This window comes from Lytechinus pictus, chromosome 5, assembly GCF_037042905.1.
Source record: "Lytechinus pictus isolate F3 Inbred chromosome 5, Lp3.0, whole genome shotgun sequence".
Lineage (NCBI taxonomy): Eukaryota > Metazoa > Echinodermata > Echinoidea > Temnopleuroida > Toxopneustidae > Lytechinus > Lytechinus pictus.
In genome coordinates, this window is record NC_087249.1 from 49,819,072 (window position 1) to 49,834,510 (window position 15,439).

General features: G+C 38.1%; 1 protein-coding gene across 6 annotated transcripts in view; it reads left to right on the top strand.

Moving 5' to 3' along the window:
• LOC129261312 (trichohyalin-like) overlaps positions 1-15,439 on the top strand; it is a 67,232-nt gene that overhangs the window by 46,136 nt on the left and 5,657 nt on the right. For all 6 annotated transcript variants that reach the window (XM_064099153.1, XM_064099151.1, XM_064099155.1 and 3 more), the window contains 4 exons: positions 6,935-8,407; positions 8,697-8,933; positions 9,280-9,740; positions 13,982-14,299. In XM_064099153.1, coding sequence (XP_063955223.1) covers positions 6,935-8,407; positions 8,697-8,933; positions 9,280-9,740; positions 13,982-14,299 — 2,489 coding nt within the window. The remainder of the gene's footprint in view (positions 1-6,934; positions 8,408-8,696; positions 8,934-9,279; positions 9,741-13,981; positions 14,300-15,439) is intronic.

Below are 15,439 nucleotides of genomic sequence, written 5' to 3' on the forward strand. Positions count from 1 at the left end.
AAAATTCAGTTTCGAACTTTGAAGTTTCGAAAATTTAATGGAATGGAAAAGATTGTAGGAAATATATGTAGACTCTTATATTCATAGGACCTTTGATTTACTTCAAGCTTAACTCTTTTTATAGTTAATGAATATCTTTAATTATCATATTTTTAGAATCCATACCATTATCCTGCCTTTCTAAATCTTGTACATACAATCCATTTAGATTTTCTATCATGATATAATTCAATAATTAACGTTGGTCGACAACTCTTCTTATTGCCTTATCTTCTTGCTATAAGATCACACGAAAGTTAACATCCATTCCATCTAAAGTTGTATTCATGCTTTAAATCTTTGACAAACACATTTTGAAAGAAATCTAGTATTATGTTAATATTGACTGCTCATGAGGGCTCTAGTAAAAATTATTTCAGTCGGTGTATAATGCATATGGTACAAACTGATTGTCTGATTTACATCCAGTCCCATGAGCATTTACAGGGAAAATTCTTTTGATTCTTGAATAACGATGGATTGCTTTACTCCTTCCCACCCCTCTTTATGTAAATATCCAAAATGCCTGCCATATTTACATCAATCTCTGTACATAACTGCTTTCATTCTTTCATTCATTCATACCATATCATGTCTTTCTAATGGACGATGAATAAAAAGTGAACCTTGAAATCCACATCCACGTTCTCTGCAGGCATTTCTTTCTTGAAAAAGAGGTAAGGTCCCACCAAACCTCAAGTCAACAAATCCATTTGGACAAGAAATTAGAAGAAAAATATACTTTCCTTATTTCGATGACACGATCATCCTCTGTTTCTGCCTACTGACAATTGAATTCAGTGATTCCCGTAGCCTTTGAACAAATCATCCTGTTCCAAGAGGCAATGGTTTAATATCTGATTTGTCATATCGTTTCAAGACTGACTCAGAATCGTTGTACTAACTAATCGCTAATTAAAAACAGCTTTAATACATGTCGCATGATAATATGCTTATTAGATTCATAGATTTGTATCTCTGTCATCTTTTTCTAAAAATATTTTTCAACTACATCTTAAAAGTTAGAATTTTAAAAAGTAATTGAATTTTGACTAGTATTATGAAACAGGTATATCGGCGTACATCAAATTTTTATCTCACCATGTCTTCAAATATTTGAGCCCTTATTGTAACACCTTGGTAAAAATCCAGGAGTAGTCATTCTGGTAACTTGCCTCCCCCCTCCCCCAATCCCTATTGCAACTCGCCCTATACCCCGATCTTCCTACATTCTACAGTGGCGTCATTCATTCCTACATCTCATGTGCTTTATAAAACATATACAGGGGTGTATAAAAAAATCTTTAACATTCTTTCTTTGAATTTCTTGTCTTCAAGTATCCCTGCATTCATTTCTCATAAATATATTAAAAGAAATATACATGAAGTATTTTGCGGGCTGTAGTTGAAGCCAATAAAGGTCATAAAGCCTTGATTATTCTTGGGCTGAGCTGTTTGATTTTTATATGGAAGCGATTGCTCCTTTTTCCCTCTCTTTTTTTTAAAGATCACCCCAGTGACGTTTCATCATTCCTCAGTTTATTTAGCCGATTCCTCTGATCCAACTGAATTCTGATGTCAGAAATTTAAAAAGGATTTAATGTGCCTTTAGCCTAGTCGGGTTCCGGAGACGCTTTTCATAAGATGATAAAGAGGAAAAAATGAAATAAAAAGAATTTAGCTAAATTCTGATGTCAGATATTTAGGAATGACTTAATGTGCCTTTAATAGCCTTGTCTTGTTCTTCAGATGCTTTTCATAAGATGATAACAACATGTAGGGAAAAAAATAAAAAGAATTCAGCTAAATTCTGATGTCAGATATTTAGGAAGGACTTACCAAATTTGGGCACGGAGACGCTATTCATAAGATGATAGCGAGTCAGATTCAGACCGTTTTATATAGAAGTGAATTTAGACGAATCAAGATGCATGCCTTATATATACACTACAGTCGCACCCATGGGACTGACAAAAGCTATTATTTCCAATCTCTCGGTTAGGAGTCAGTTTCGTTAGTGCAACTGTCGCATTTTGCTTTCTTACATCCGTGATGTATTTTTTGCTGTGGGACCTTGCCTCTTCTGTCGTGTACTGTGTGGTGATAATAGTCTTGTGAATAATACTTGATCGTTGGTGCTCGAAAAGTACTCGTATTCATGCCACTTTTAAGTATTCCTAGCTGTGTTGATAAAGGGGCTGGCATACTTTAGCAGAATATACTGCAGTAAGTATAGAAAGCAGTCTCCAACATTCTATCAAGAATTCAATTGTTGGTATTAAGAATTGCTATTTGTTTAAACACAAAATGATATCTTGAATCTCGGGTAAAGAAATGAATTCTTGAATTTCATGAATTGCATATTTTATTTATAAAGAAAAAAAAACAATCAATAATAAGGACTAGCTGTACGTACATTGGCATATGCAGGCTAAATCATCCAGGGTCCCGGAACACAAAGGTTAGCGATTGATCGTACGCTTGATTTTTACGATGGATTGTACATTACAGTCAATGCAGTCAATTAAAGAAAAGTGTTTTGCGATCATTGCTTAGTTTTGTGTTAAGGGCCCCAGCTGTGACTGCCCCTGAAGGAATTATGGTCGTCTACGTTATTTCAGAGAATTGAACAACTTGATTAATTTTCGGTATTTCATGCTTGATTTTAAAAGAAAAACATTTTCATAATGCAGCTTTTAAAGATATAAGATATCGAAGTAAATGTGGATCTCAAAATACAGCCAAACCTGTCTTACCAGCCACCTGTCTGATAGTTGCAAAATGTCTTTGGTGGCCACCAAAATTATCTCCCGTTTGAAAGAAATATATGTTAGAGAACCTTTCTATAGAGGCCAATTTTTGTTTCAATTTGATGGCCTTGATATACAGATTTAACTGTGTACATGTAGATACAAAAATGATACAAGATACTATTAAAAATGGCAAGGATATGGGTGATTTTGAGATTATGTGGAAGTATGAAATCGATTCTGCTGGTTTTGCTCAACTGTTATTGAGTTTGCCTGTATGACTATTGTTCTTGTTGTTAATGGTGCTTCAACAAGCTTTTGTTCTGTGCACCAATTTGCTGCAGAGATCTGGGGCCCGTTTCATAAAACCTGTTATAATAACGAAGCTACTGAAATCATTCAATTTGATTGGCTGAGAGTAAACTTGTTACAGAAATTGTGCATTTGCTATTATAACAAGTCTCTATGAAATGTGACCCTTGTCTAGAGCTGATAACTGTTCACTATCGAAGATTAATCTCCTACAAGTGTAGGAATAGGTTTATACAAAAGATGATGATGATGATGAGGATACAGTGTATGGAACCAATTTTATTTGAACGGTCAATAGCCTAAATATTTACCCTTAATAGAAGAAGGTAACTACATTAAAAAAAGTGTTTGATTTCATAGCCAAGAATTGCATAAATGAACTACATGGATCTTTCTGCTTTCTCTCTTCATTATCTCTACTTTTCCTCTTTCAGGCTGCTCTTATTTCTTTCTCGTAAAACTTCATGAATATAATTATACAAACATTTACTCTTTTACTCAAAGCAAGGCAAAACATCATGCAGTACAGATCATTTGTTTAACCACCTTTTAGCGATAACAAATTCATTACCTTGGCCATCTTCAGTGACAGGAAGTTTTGTGACAAATATAATGATCACATTTCCCCCCACAAAGAATAAACATAAAATGAGCTACTTGGCTAGGAGCAAGTTAATTGTCTACTTCATTGTTGTTTTTTGGTTTTTTTTTTTTGGGGGGGGGGTTGCATTAAAAAAAAAAACATCATCCTTCCCCGAGTGTGTTTTAGACATTTCCCTGTGTGTGGAAAACCACAATCTGCTCTCCAAAATTCTCTACACCAATCATTACTCTAAATTACTCCCATGAAAATTTAATAGAATGTCACCCCCCAAAATAAGCGAGCAGAAGCTTCAAATTGCATCACATCTCTCTTTTCTTTTTGAAAGTATAGAGTGCTAGTTGAATACTAGTACTATCGTCTTACCCATAGCTTACGACCACCATGCATTCAGCTTTGCTTCATTTTGTGCACTTTGAATGGGATTATTATCGGTCCAGCAACATTTCCATGTAGGATGAAATGAAGGTAGATTTCACTCTTGGTAGATGCCCATAGCAGGGGGGGGGTGTGATGTTTGGAATACATGTTGCATTACATAACATTTGTTGTCATGAAACTCTTTCCACCCTAGTAATGGTACTGAATTATGCATGAAGCCGATAGTAGCACCCCCCCCCTCCCACTTTTCCCATATCTGTCATTAAGTTCCATTTGACATTATGTATCTTAGAAGCAGAATGACATTGTAGATGTTCATACATGTATGAACAGAGCTCAAGCTTACTACATATAGTTGTATCCCATGATCCTTTGTACCCTACGGACATAAGCTTTCTTTCCCATAATAACCTTGGCTGAGCTCGTCCAACCATCCACCCATTCATCCGTCCATCTTTCCTCCTCCACGACCATCCTCATGTGGAGTTGTAGTCGCTATAGCAACAAGGCAGCCATCTTGGTAAGTGCGACCATCTTAGAAAGAGAAATGAAAGTGAATCGTTTACACACTGCATGCTCTACTTACTAACTACCTGAGCCGATGACGGTAATGTCTAGAACCATTTTTGTCTCTTTTATTTCAATGTTCATTTGTGATATTTTGTTTGTCTTGGGTTAACGTAACTGAAATCTTTTCCTTGATACGTCATTAAATGTTTTACTAAAGCATGGGTATAATTATGACATGGAAATTTTAAAAGCATGAGTTAAATATCATTTTAATAAGAAAAAGAATGAAATGTATCTAATAATTTCTTTAAAAAAAATACTAAACCAAAACATGTTTGAAGATTATATGTATCTGGGATTGATTAATTGTAATTGTTGAAATCACACCTTTCAGTTCATTATTTCATGTACATGTAATAGTTGCCTTAAATAGTTATATACTTTTCATTTTGATTTGCATAGTTTTTATTATTTTGATCATGATTATTATGCATTGTCCTAGTAGGATGCATGTCAACATGTAAGTGTCATACACATTTTTGGTAAAAACTCATTGGCCCAAATTCACAATGATTTAGAACCATGCATAAGGGCGATTCCATGGTCAGTTGCATTCCACTTTTCTGTGTCTTATCTATTACTTGGTGCTGCCAGTTTTACAGTGGTGAGTCTCTCTGTCAAGTTTATACTGTCAATTTACTAGGCTTTAATAAAGTACATACTGAAATGCTGCTGGCTGTATATTAACGCCATGGCATTCTAAAAATTGGTCAGTCGCATTACAATAAAGGGCATGAAAAAAAGTGACTGGTTATTTTTTTTATTGTTCTTTCAAATCAAAACACTTTCAAATTTCATTACCTGCAAAACATGACTTACATATAGAAGTCTCGAATAAGACATTTGATTCGGGTATAACGCAGCTTTGAGGTTCTGACAACTATAGACTGAAATATTGCCTTTCTATTTTACCATGGCAGTGCCGTCATCCAAAATGGTTGACGTGTTCACTCAGCCGTAATTGACCAAGTCTGACAACGCGACCATTGTGCTAGTGAGAAAGCACTTCCAGTGTATTGAAATAAGCAGGAAAGCACATATTGTCTGTGTATTAAAAGAAATTTTACGATTGGATCAGAATGCATATGGTACACACACAAAGATTTTCAAAAGAAGAGTTATCAACATATCAAACTAAAGCTTTTAAGCCCAGTAGAACAATTAGCAATTTAATTTTCGCTGACTCTCTGTGTCTACTGAAAAAGGGGTTTAAACAATGGTTCTAACTTTCTAAGTGAATTTGGGCCATCGAGTGTGTGTTTGGGTGTGAGTGTGTGTTCATTACACATTGGACCTTGAACACTGATAGATTTCTATTAGATGGTTGAAATTATCCATACACGATGATGTGAACCTTATTGGACTTACATGTAGCATCGATAATTTTTAGCCGCACATGTATGAATAGGAGTGTAGATTATCATACCGTTTCCCTACCCTTTTTCTTCATAGTATAAACTTCTTTTGTGATTTTAGGCCTATATGTTAACCTGAGATAATTTTGAACAGTTTGTTTGGGTAGTTGTGGCACATTTATGAAAATATGCTTTGAAAAGCAAGAAAGGAAATGATTAATGTACATGTACATAAAATATAACCTGAATTTAGTATTAAGATTGGAAAATCATTTGCATTGCAGATTAAATTATGTAGAAATAAAAGAAATACACTGTAGGCATGTTCCTGTAATATTCATAGCAGGATTTTCTGTAAGTGTAGACTATGTAAAACAAGAAGTAGAGGACAAATTGATTTGCACAAGTGTGTTTGTGTTTTTTTTTTCCTTGATATAACCTGCACCCTAATTAATCAAAACACTCAACACTTTTAATTTGTTGCGAGCATGCCATTCAAAGACATCCCACTGACTTTTAATTCATAGAATATGGATTACTTCATACATGTAGCTCTGTATTATCTCTTCATGCCGTTTTTAAACATTGATATGTACAATGTACCCAGCTACCATGCATGTTTTCACAGCTTTGTCAAAGTTAGAAGCATGAAATAATTATTCAAACAGATATACCTCTTGATAAACAAAATTATATACATGTATGGCTTCTTTTCATATCCTTTTGCCTCGTTTTAGAATAATTCATCTTGATTCATAGAGTTATAGACTTATTCATTGGATTGATTCAGAATTTTTTTGTGAGTTATATTTTAATGTATTCTTTTAGAAATGTGCCCTGCTAGGCAAAAATGTTGAAGAAAGTTGACATTTTTAAGTGATCTTCAAATTGTAATATATCATGGTATATTGTTGTTTCCATTACAGCCTCTGAAGAGTCTTTGAGGGTGGATGACAATGTAGAGAACCTCTGGAAAAAGGTGGAGCACACTAGCCAGGAGATGACTCCTTCTCTTGGAACCACTGACAGTATCTCAGGGGTGCAAAGAAGACAGAACAAGAGTGACGTGGATCCAGCTAACAGGAGAAGCTTTAACTTAGAAGAGGAGCGGCAGAGGCTGGAGAAGTGGCAGAAGGAGCAAGAGAGGATCCGACAGGAGCAGTATGAACAGGAGCAGAGGAGACTCCAGGAAGAGCAGGAGAAGGATCTTCAGAGGGCGGAGTATGAGAGCAGGAGGAAGCAGGATATGGAGCAGCGTGCCATGCAGGAGAGACGGAGAATGCTGCAGAGGAAAGCCCAGGAGGAACTGAAAAAGAGGGAAGAGGAGATGCTGGAGAGGGAACGAAAGGAACGAGAGAGGAGGAGACTGGAGCAACTGGCTAGGGAAGAGGAGGAGGAGAGGAAAAGAAGAGAAGAAGAGCGCTTGCAAGAAGAGCGGGAAGAGCAGGAACGATTGGAGAGAGAACGCATTGAGAGAGAAGAGGCTGCAAGGAGACGGGAGGAGGAGCTACTTCTCGTTCAAAGACGGAGAGGAGAAGAGAAGAGGGAGAAGGAAATGGAAAGGCAGCGGATAAGGCAAGAACGGGAAGCCAGGGAAAGGAAAGCACGGGAAAAGATAGAAAGGGAAAAGGAGGAATATGAACGTTTATTGAGAGAACGGGAAGAAGAAAGGGAACGTCTTGCTAAGGAAATGGAAGAGCGGGAACGGATCGCGAGCGAGCGGGAGGCAAGGAAACGCGAGGCACAGGAAGAAGAAGAGAAACGTGCTATGAAGGAGCGGGAGGAAAGACAGCGGTCTGCTAAAGAACGAGAAGCAAAGCTACAAGCTGCTGTTGAACAAGAGGAAAGAGCTCGAGCCAAGAGGCCATTCACAGATGAAGTCATCAGGCCACAGGTCCAGCAGCATCAAGAATCGGCACCACCTCCATCACGTCATCACCATCAACCCGACGAGGATCTCCTCCAAAGAATCCGGGAGGAAGAGAGGGAGCGCATCAGACTAGAAGAGCGGGACAGGCTTCGGAGGGAGTGGGAGCAGCTCGAGCAGGAGAAGAAAGAACAACTGGAGAACCAAAGGAAGGAACGCGAGGAGATAGAACGACTTAGGCAAGAGCAAGCTGAACTCAAGAGGGAACGAGAAAAAATTGCCCTTCAACAGCAGGAAGAACTTGAGCGCTTGGCCAAGCAGCGAGAACTCTACTCTAAATCCATGAACAATGTTTTTGATAATGAAGATGTAGAAAGGAAAAATAACTACAATCGGAGGAAACAGCATGGATCTGAAGAAGACCTGAGGAAACCGCATTTGTCGAAACCCCTGGGAACGGACATCATGGAAGGAAAGATGGTTCCAGAGAGAGATTCCCAACCAGTGAAGTCATACATGGCAAAGTACAAAGGTTTGTGGATAAATTATCTTTAGAAAATATGGTTAAAATTCCCAGTTTCTTTGATATTTTTAACCTGTTGAGGATTAAGTGGAATAAATGTTTTTTACTTTTACCTGTTGAAATATTTGTTTGAAGGAGCTTTTAGATAAGAATAAATTATGAATGACTTTTCAAGATGGGGGGAGCCACAACAATCAAATAATACCATATATAATGTCAATGAATTTTCTAACAAGTTATTAGAGACTAGGTTCATTTTCAAGTCTCAACACTATGCATATTCATCTGCCATTTCCAGATGAGAACATCCCAACGGAGCAGCATTGGCTTGTTGAGGAGGCTAAGAGACGCCAGCACGGCCCCTTGGTGTCCGGCAAGGATATCAACTCTCTCCCTATTCACCCCAGGAATGATAGCTTGGACCATGAACCTGTCCTGGAGAGGAAGGTGTTCAACCAGGAGCATGCAGCGCCCCCATCATCAAGCACCAATTACAACAACGCCAATAGCCATGGAAAGGAATATGTGAAAAATGGTAAGGTGTCTTCTGACTCTAAATAAATGCATCTCCTGCCAACTTTCAAAGTAGAAGTCCTTACTTTACCCGGCAATGTGGGCCATAATTTTCTTTTCCTTCATTCGAAATAGGGATTGCTAGATAATTTTCTTAACCTCGTCAAGCACCAATCACAGCATCACAATGTCATTAGTAAACTCTTTTTGGGGAGGTATTTCACATAGCTTGTATACATCTACATACTGCAAGTGTTGGCCAGCAGTCATGTTCTCGTTCAATTGAAGTGATATTGGATGACATGAAGAATGCATGATAAGTCATCTACAAACACACACAATGCGATACTCATTTTTTTTCGTTGTAGACTTCGAACAGGAGATTCCCACTCGTATCCCACCACCAAACAGAGCCCAGGGCTCTGCCCCACGGACAAAGCAACCAACTCACCCCCACCAGGAGCCGTCACCGACGTACTCCGACACTAACAGATGGGATGCGCCCCGCCACCATTACGACACCCAGCCGGAGTTCAAGCATGTGCAGCGGCGCATGCACGGCGGTCAAGGAGACGCCGAACGCAAGCAGAAGATGCACAATCGTCGCTCCATGCCAGACTTGACACAGGATCAGGGGTTCGCTGCTCCTGTGACGCGGATCATGGATGATCAGCGCATCCCTCGTGGGCCTGGAGGTGGGCCTGCCGCGAGAGGAGTGGGACCACCCTCACCCCATCATGGGCAGCCGAGAGGGCAACCTCCCCCTCAGCATGGGCCACCTGGAGGGGACCAGAGGAGGCAAGGACAGGCACCTGACAGCTTGATCCAGGTAAGCTACATGTAGTTCCTTGTTGCTTGTGTCTGTCTTGCCTATTGAAGCCTGTTGAAGAAAAGTTGCATGTAACCGTAACTAGAAATCAAACACATTCCTAAATGGGCACATCTGATATGACGAAAATCAAGTTAATTTTAATCTTTGGCCTTAGGTTTGATTGCAACTCTCTCTACAATGGGACCCTTGTTTACTGTAATACGGAGTCAGGATATGAAACTATAGAAACTTTATTGTTCTAGAAAATATGGAACAGAGGGATTTTTTATAAGGGACTTTTGATGTCTATATAGCTTTTGTGCTTGCACTATTCATTGTCAAGCACTCATTTAAAAGTCATTGATTATACTCTGATGTACATGTTGATTTTAATCACGAATTTAGAATCTGCCGCACTGAATTCAGCTTTAGATACTGCAGGAAAAAAGGAGAAGTAAAACATTGAAACAAAGGACCTCAAATACATTGAGAATAGTTCATTACATTGCTGTTGATCCTTTCAGGGGGCTATTTATGACATTTTTTGTGTCCCATTTACAAGAAATTTTAAAGAAAATTGTCATGAAATGTTTCAGCTAGGTATCAAATATTGAACAGTAGGCCCTATACAATGATTCATTGTCGTCGATGAGACTTCACACTGTACATGTATGTAGTTTTATGATGGTTTGGATTACCTATACCATGGACCTATTACGAATGGACATTCAACGAGAGCTCTTTATGACCACCACCTGTTTCCAGCTGTCAAAATCGCTGTCTAACCCTTAACTTTCTCTTTACGCGGTTTTTACGAGGACCGCCCAGGGCGATTGTTTACACAAGCTCCTTTCGGCCAATGATCGTCACCGATCGATCACTGGCCCTCTTTCGACCAAAGACGGTCATGTTTTAGCCCCGATTGCCAATAGGGAAAGTCCCTACATTACCTAGAATGCAATGCGCGATTCATATCCGGTTTTTCAGTATATTATTTTAGGCTGTCTATAATGTGCGATTGTCGTCTGACCATCAAAAAAATCCCGTTAAATTTCATCAATCCTGTGGAATTTTATGCCCAAATGAAAATCAACTTCTGACCGAAGGTAAGCGCTACTATCGACATCAATACTGTCCGAAAAAGATGCATTTTTAACGTTTTTCCACACATTTTCCCGTCAAATTTCAACTGCTTTTTTGCCGTAGATATACGGATCTGCAAGGTGATGTCAATGCATTTCATGTGCGGTTGTTTGCGATGTACGTAAAAAATACGTTTATGCACGCCTGTTTTCTTGTTTCTGCTATCATTTTCATAGCGCTAACGTTCGCTGCTGTGCGTTGCTTTTGATAAAGTGAACGAACAACATCGCAACGGGTAGGAGCAGCGTACAATTGATTTCCGCTGTCCATCAGTGAGAGCGTGTTTTACGACCGGCTTGATTGGCGTCAGCTGCCCAGCGCTCTGTTCATAAAAGGATTAGCGGTGACGGTCTTTGTCCCAAAGGCGGGGGTTCGTTGAATGTCCATTCGTAATAGGTCCATGCCTATACCATGTGACTAAAAATTTAAAAAAAATTGACACTTCACAAATCCCCAATTTAAGGAAAAAATATGTCATGAACACATTTGGCCTGAAAGATTACGTTCTCCCAAATAATTTGATACCATATTTATGTGGTATGTGTTAATGCTTGGATGATTGGGAAGTTTTCTTTGCAGCGATGTAAAAATTGATTTGCGCCAAAGTAAGACATAACTGCAATGAATGAATCCAGATGTCAGTGATGTCATAATCCTACAAGTGTTGCTTTAAAATCCATTTCAAAACACTTTTTTAATAATTTACATTATAATTGTTTATAAACACTTTTTAGTATCAATTCTCAAGTTGATTTCATTGAAAAGAGATTTGCAAATATGTTTACTAACTCATGTAGGATACATCATTGGCAACTGGATTTATTCATTGCAGTCATGACTTACTTTCGTGCAAATCAAAATATACATTACAAAAAATGCCTACTGAATATCCAAGCGTGAAGACACACCACATAAATATGTTATCAAATTATTTGGGAGAAGATACTCTTTCCAGCCATATATAATGATTATGTGCTCATCACATAATTTTCCCTTAAATTTTGGGTTTGTGAGGTGTCATGTTTTTTTTACTCACACAGTAGTTCAAAGTTCCTTTTGTAAATTGGGACACCAAAAATGTCACAAATCGCTCCTTGTATGAAATTATGGAATTTTGTACTAAAATTGGTCCTACTCGAATGAGGCTTTATTATGCATGTAAAATTGCATTAATACTGCACCAAATAATTCAACATTTTTTAACCTCCTACATATGTAATGTCTTGTACATGTACATGGATGTACTCATATCTTAAACAACAATATATACATGTATTACCTGTAATTATAACACTCATCAATATTAACTAGTGGCACTGGAATGTTTTTAGCAGACAATTTGGAGGGGTATGCCATTTCTTTGAACATTGCATGAATATTTCCCTCTGAATAAGAATTTTGTAAAGACGATAAATACCATTTCAGAGCTAATAGTTAATTGTTAGTCGTAATTCTTACAAATATGTAAAAAAAAAATAAGCAGTTCAATCAATATCAACTTTAGTAGGGGTTTCACTTTATATCCTTTTAATCTATGGATATGTTTTGTGTTTTGTACTTTTAAAGGGCATCTCCTTGTGGTCAATTTGTTTTACCAAAGTGAAAAAATAAAAGAAGTATTTTTAATTTCAACTTGGGATTTCAAGTTTGGGATATCATAACTTCACTTGACCCCATTGATATGTCTTGTTATAAAAAACAAGCTATGCCATTAGTTTAACTTATCTTGATGTAGAACATATTTTATACACTGAGAAGAGTTGGGATATCGATTCATATTTCAAATTTCGATTTCAAATTTCAAATTATGATTTGAAGTTGGCAATACATGTATCATAACTCCATTTGACCACATCGACAAGTTATAAATAGTAAGCTATGTCATTGGTGTTACTAATCTTGAATGTAGAACATCTTACACCGAGCCGCTCAGAAGAAGGCCTGGAGCGGCGGTCAGGAGTCTCCGTCTCGGCCTTCAAGCTCTCTCTCTTCACAGAGCGACAGGTAGAGATCCTATCATCGATGATAGAGGGCGGGCTTCTCCCTATTTGCTGCTCCTTTTATCCTCTCACTCACCCACTTATTATTCGACAATATCCATCCTAATGGCTCGCACCCCACCAGCAGTTAGAGTTAACCTTGCCAGGGGAGTGTTTTATAAAGCCGTCTGTAAGTTACAAATGAATTTAGGAATGACTGGAGCATGTTCTTATGGGTATTTAGGTACCTAATGTTGATTAAGTCGACTGGATGTCAAATAAGCATGTTAAGCCTCAATCAGTGCTTCCTAACAATGACAATATTTGTCTGAAAAGATGAAGTGTAAACAATACATGTAGCTGATTTGATCTTAAGCGATCGAGAATGTGATTTCGTACATCAAAATACATATGCTCCAATCAATCTAAAATTGTGCATAACTTCACTAACTGCTTTATGAAACGGCCTCCTCTAGTACTGTACTCTTTTTTTTTTTTAATATAAATATGTGTTGCCTAGCATCCTGCCTTACAGGCTATTGCAAAGAATGCTGATCACAAAAGAAAGAAAAAAATAATGCTGCAAAGTTAACCTCAAAGTAAATGTAGTGAGCCACTAAAACATTACATGTAGTACATTTCTTTTTCATGTTAACCTGTAACCATGATGCAAGCAATAGTTTTAGCGGATTGCAGGCAAGGAACCTCAATGTTGCCTAGATCTCTTCACTGTTTATGAGTATATCCATGAGAAATTGAATCATGTGTATCCCTGCATGTATTGAAGTTTTCCATATATTCAGTTCTGTAATACATGCAAAGTGGTGCAGCAATTCTGCAAAATGTTATTAACTTTCATGATTATTTTTCCTTTTCTCCTTTAGTCACTGTTCTCTCTATAGAAGTTATCCTTCGGTTTTGTTCTTTGGAGAAACTAAATTGTAAAAACTCTTCCCTTCACCAGTAATCGTCCAGTTTCACCTTTTTTCTTTGTTTAGCGGGTGGCATTGTTCCAAAATGTCAAGAATCACAGATTTGATGCCATTAAAGAAGACTTTTTCCCATTGAAAGGGTTCCAATAACTCTCCCACAGACTCATCAAATAGTCCACCTCTTTTTTATCTCCTCCTCCCCCAGCCTCATGATCATCGAAGAACGGGCCCCAAGAGCCCACCTACCCAAGTAAGAGCCAATCGGGGTCCTCCTCCCTCCTCACCCCAAGGGCGTGGCCCACCCAGACAACAGCAACAACAGCGACCACCGGCGCAACATGCCCCTGGGAGGGGTCCTCCGGGCCAAAGGGCATCGGCCTTTCAACAGCCCAGTAAGAAACCCCTTCCCGGTCGGTCCGTCAGCGGCAAAGTACAGTGCTCAAATTGTGGCAAGTCGCTGGGGAGGGGTGCGGCCATGATCATAGAGTCTGTGGGCCTACATTTTCACCTTGAGTGCTTTAGGGTGGGTAGTTTTTTTTTTTTTTAGTGTGCCCTTTTCATTTCAGCTTCCCTGATACCTATCACTTTAATAGTTCACTTTGTTAGATATAGGAAGGATGAATTTTCCCACAGTCAACATAAAGAGGGATAATCATAAATTCCTTATGGACAATGCCAATTTTCTCAGTGGCTCATTTCCATAACCATAGTGCCAGTCTACTCACAAGGGGTAGATTGGCGCTGTTGTGGTGTGGAATTTATGAGTATCCCTCTATGTTGACTTGGAAATGGTAACTTTCCTATTTCAAACAGGGACCAAACTGGACTACCTATCACTGTGCTCTTTCCATAGAATGTTTTAGAAATATACTGAGCTTGAGAATAGAAACAAAAATAGATAATAGACCATAGAAAAAAGACGCTTTTTTTAGTTGCCATTTCAAATAGTTGATAAAGGGTAAGTCCACAATGCCATCATATTCATGTTCATAAAACTAGAAAAATGAGAGAAACTTCAGTTTGATAAAAATCCATCAAAAGAAATTTCTCTTTATGCTTTGATCGATCTTTATCAGTTTATTTTTATTGCATTTTTTTTCTTCATTGAGAATTTATTTGAACCAACTCTGTGTTAGCGTGGACATCACCTTGAGTGGAAGTTCAGAAAATATTGACCAAATTGCTTGTTTAATTTTTTTCTTTTCTTTTGGTATTTGATATTTGGCATTGTGTTTTATCCATGGCTTTGTGTGAAAAGTGACAACCATAAAGAGTGTCCACTTTTTAACTAAATGTGATTGCAAAAGAAAATTTGTTAGAGTCAACCTGCAAACCACATCTCAACATGAGAAAAAAAAAACTCTTCCATGGATTACAAACGACAATGGACACATTCGGCTTTTAAAGGAGGGCCCCGTTTCATAAAATTTTCTGTTTTGGTAACTTTGCTATCCAATGGCAATGCTCACAAAATCCTTGATTTTGATTGGCTGTTGAGCACTATTCCCATGGTAGTTACCATTGGATAGCAAAATTACTATAATAACAGGTTTTGTGCAACAGGGCCCTTGTATGCTGGAGTGTAGACTTGGTAGAATGTATCCCCTGTGTTTCTCTTGTGAATTAGTGTAGGGTTACCGCTAAAACCAGTTTTGCACCCGAC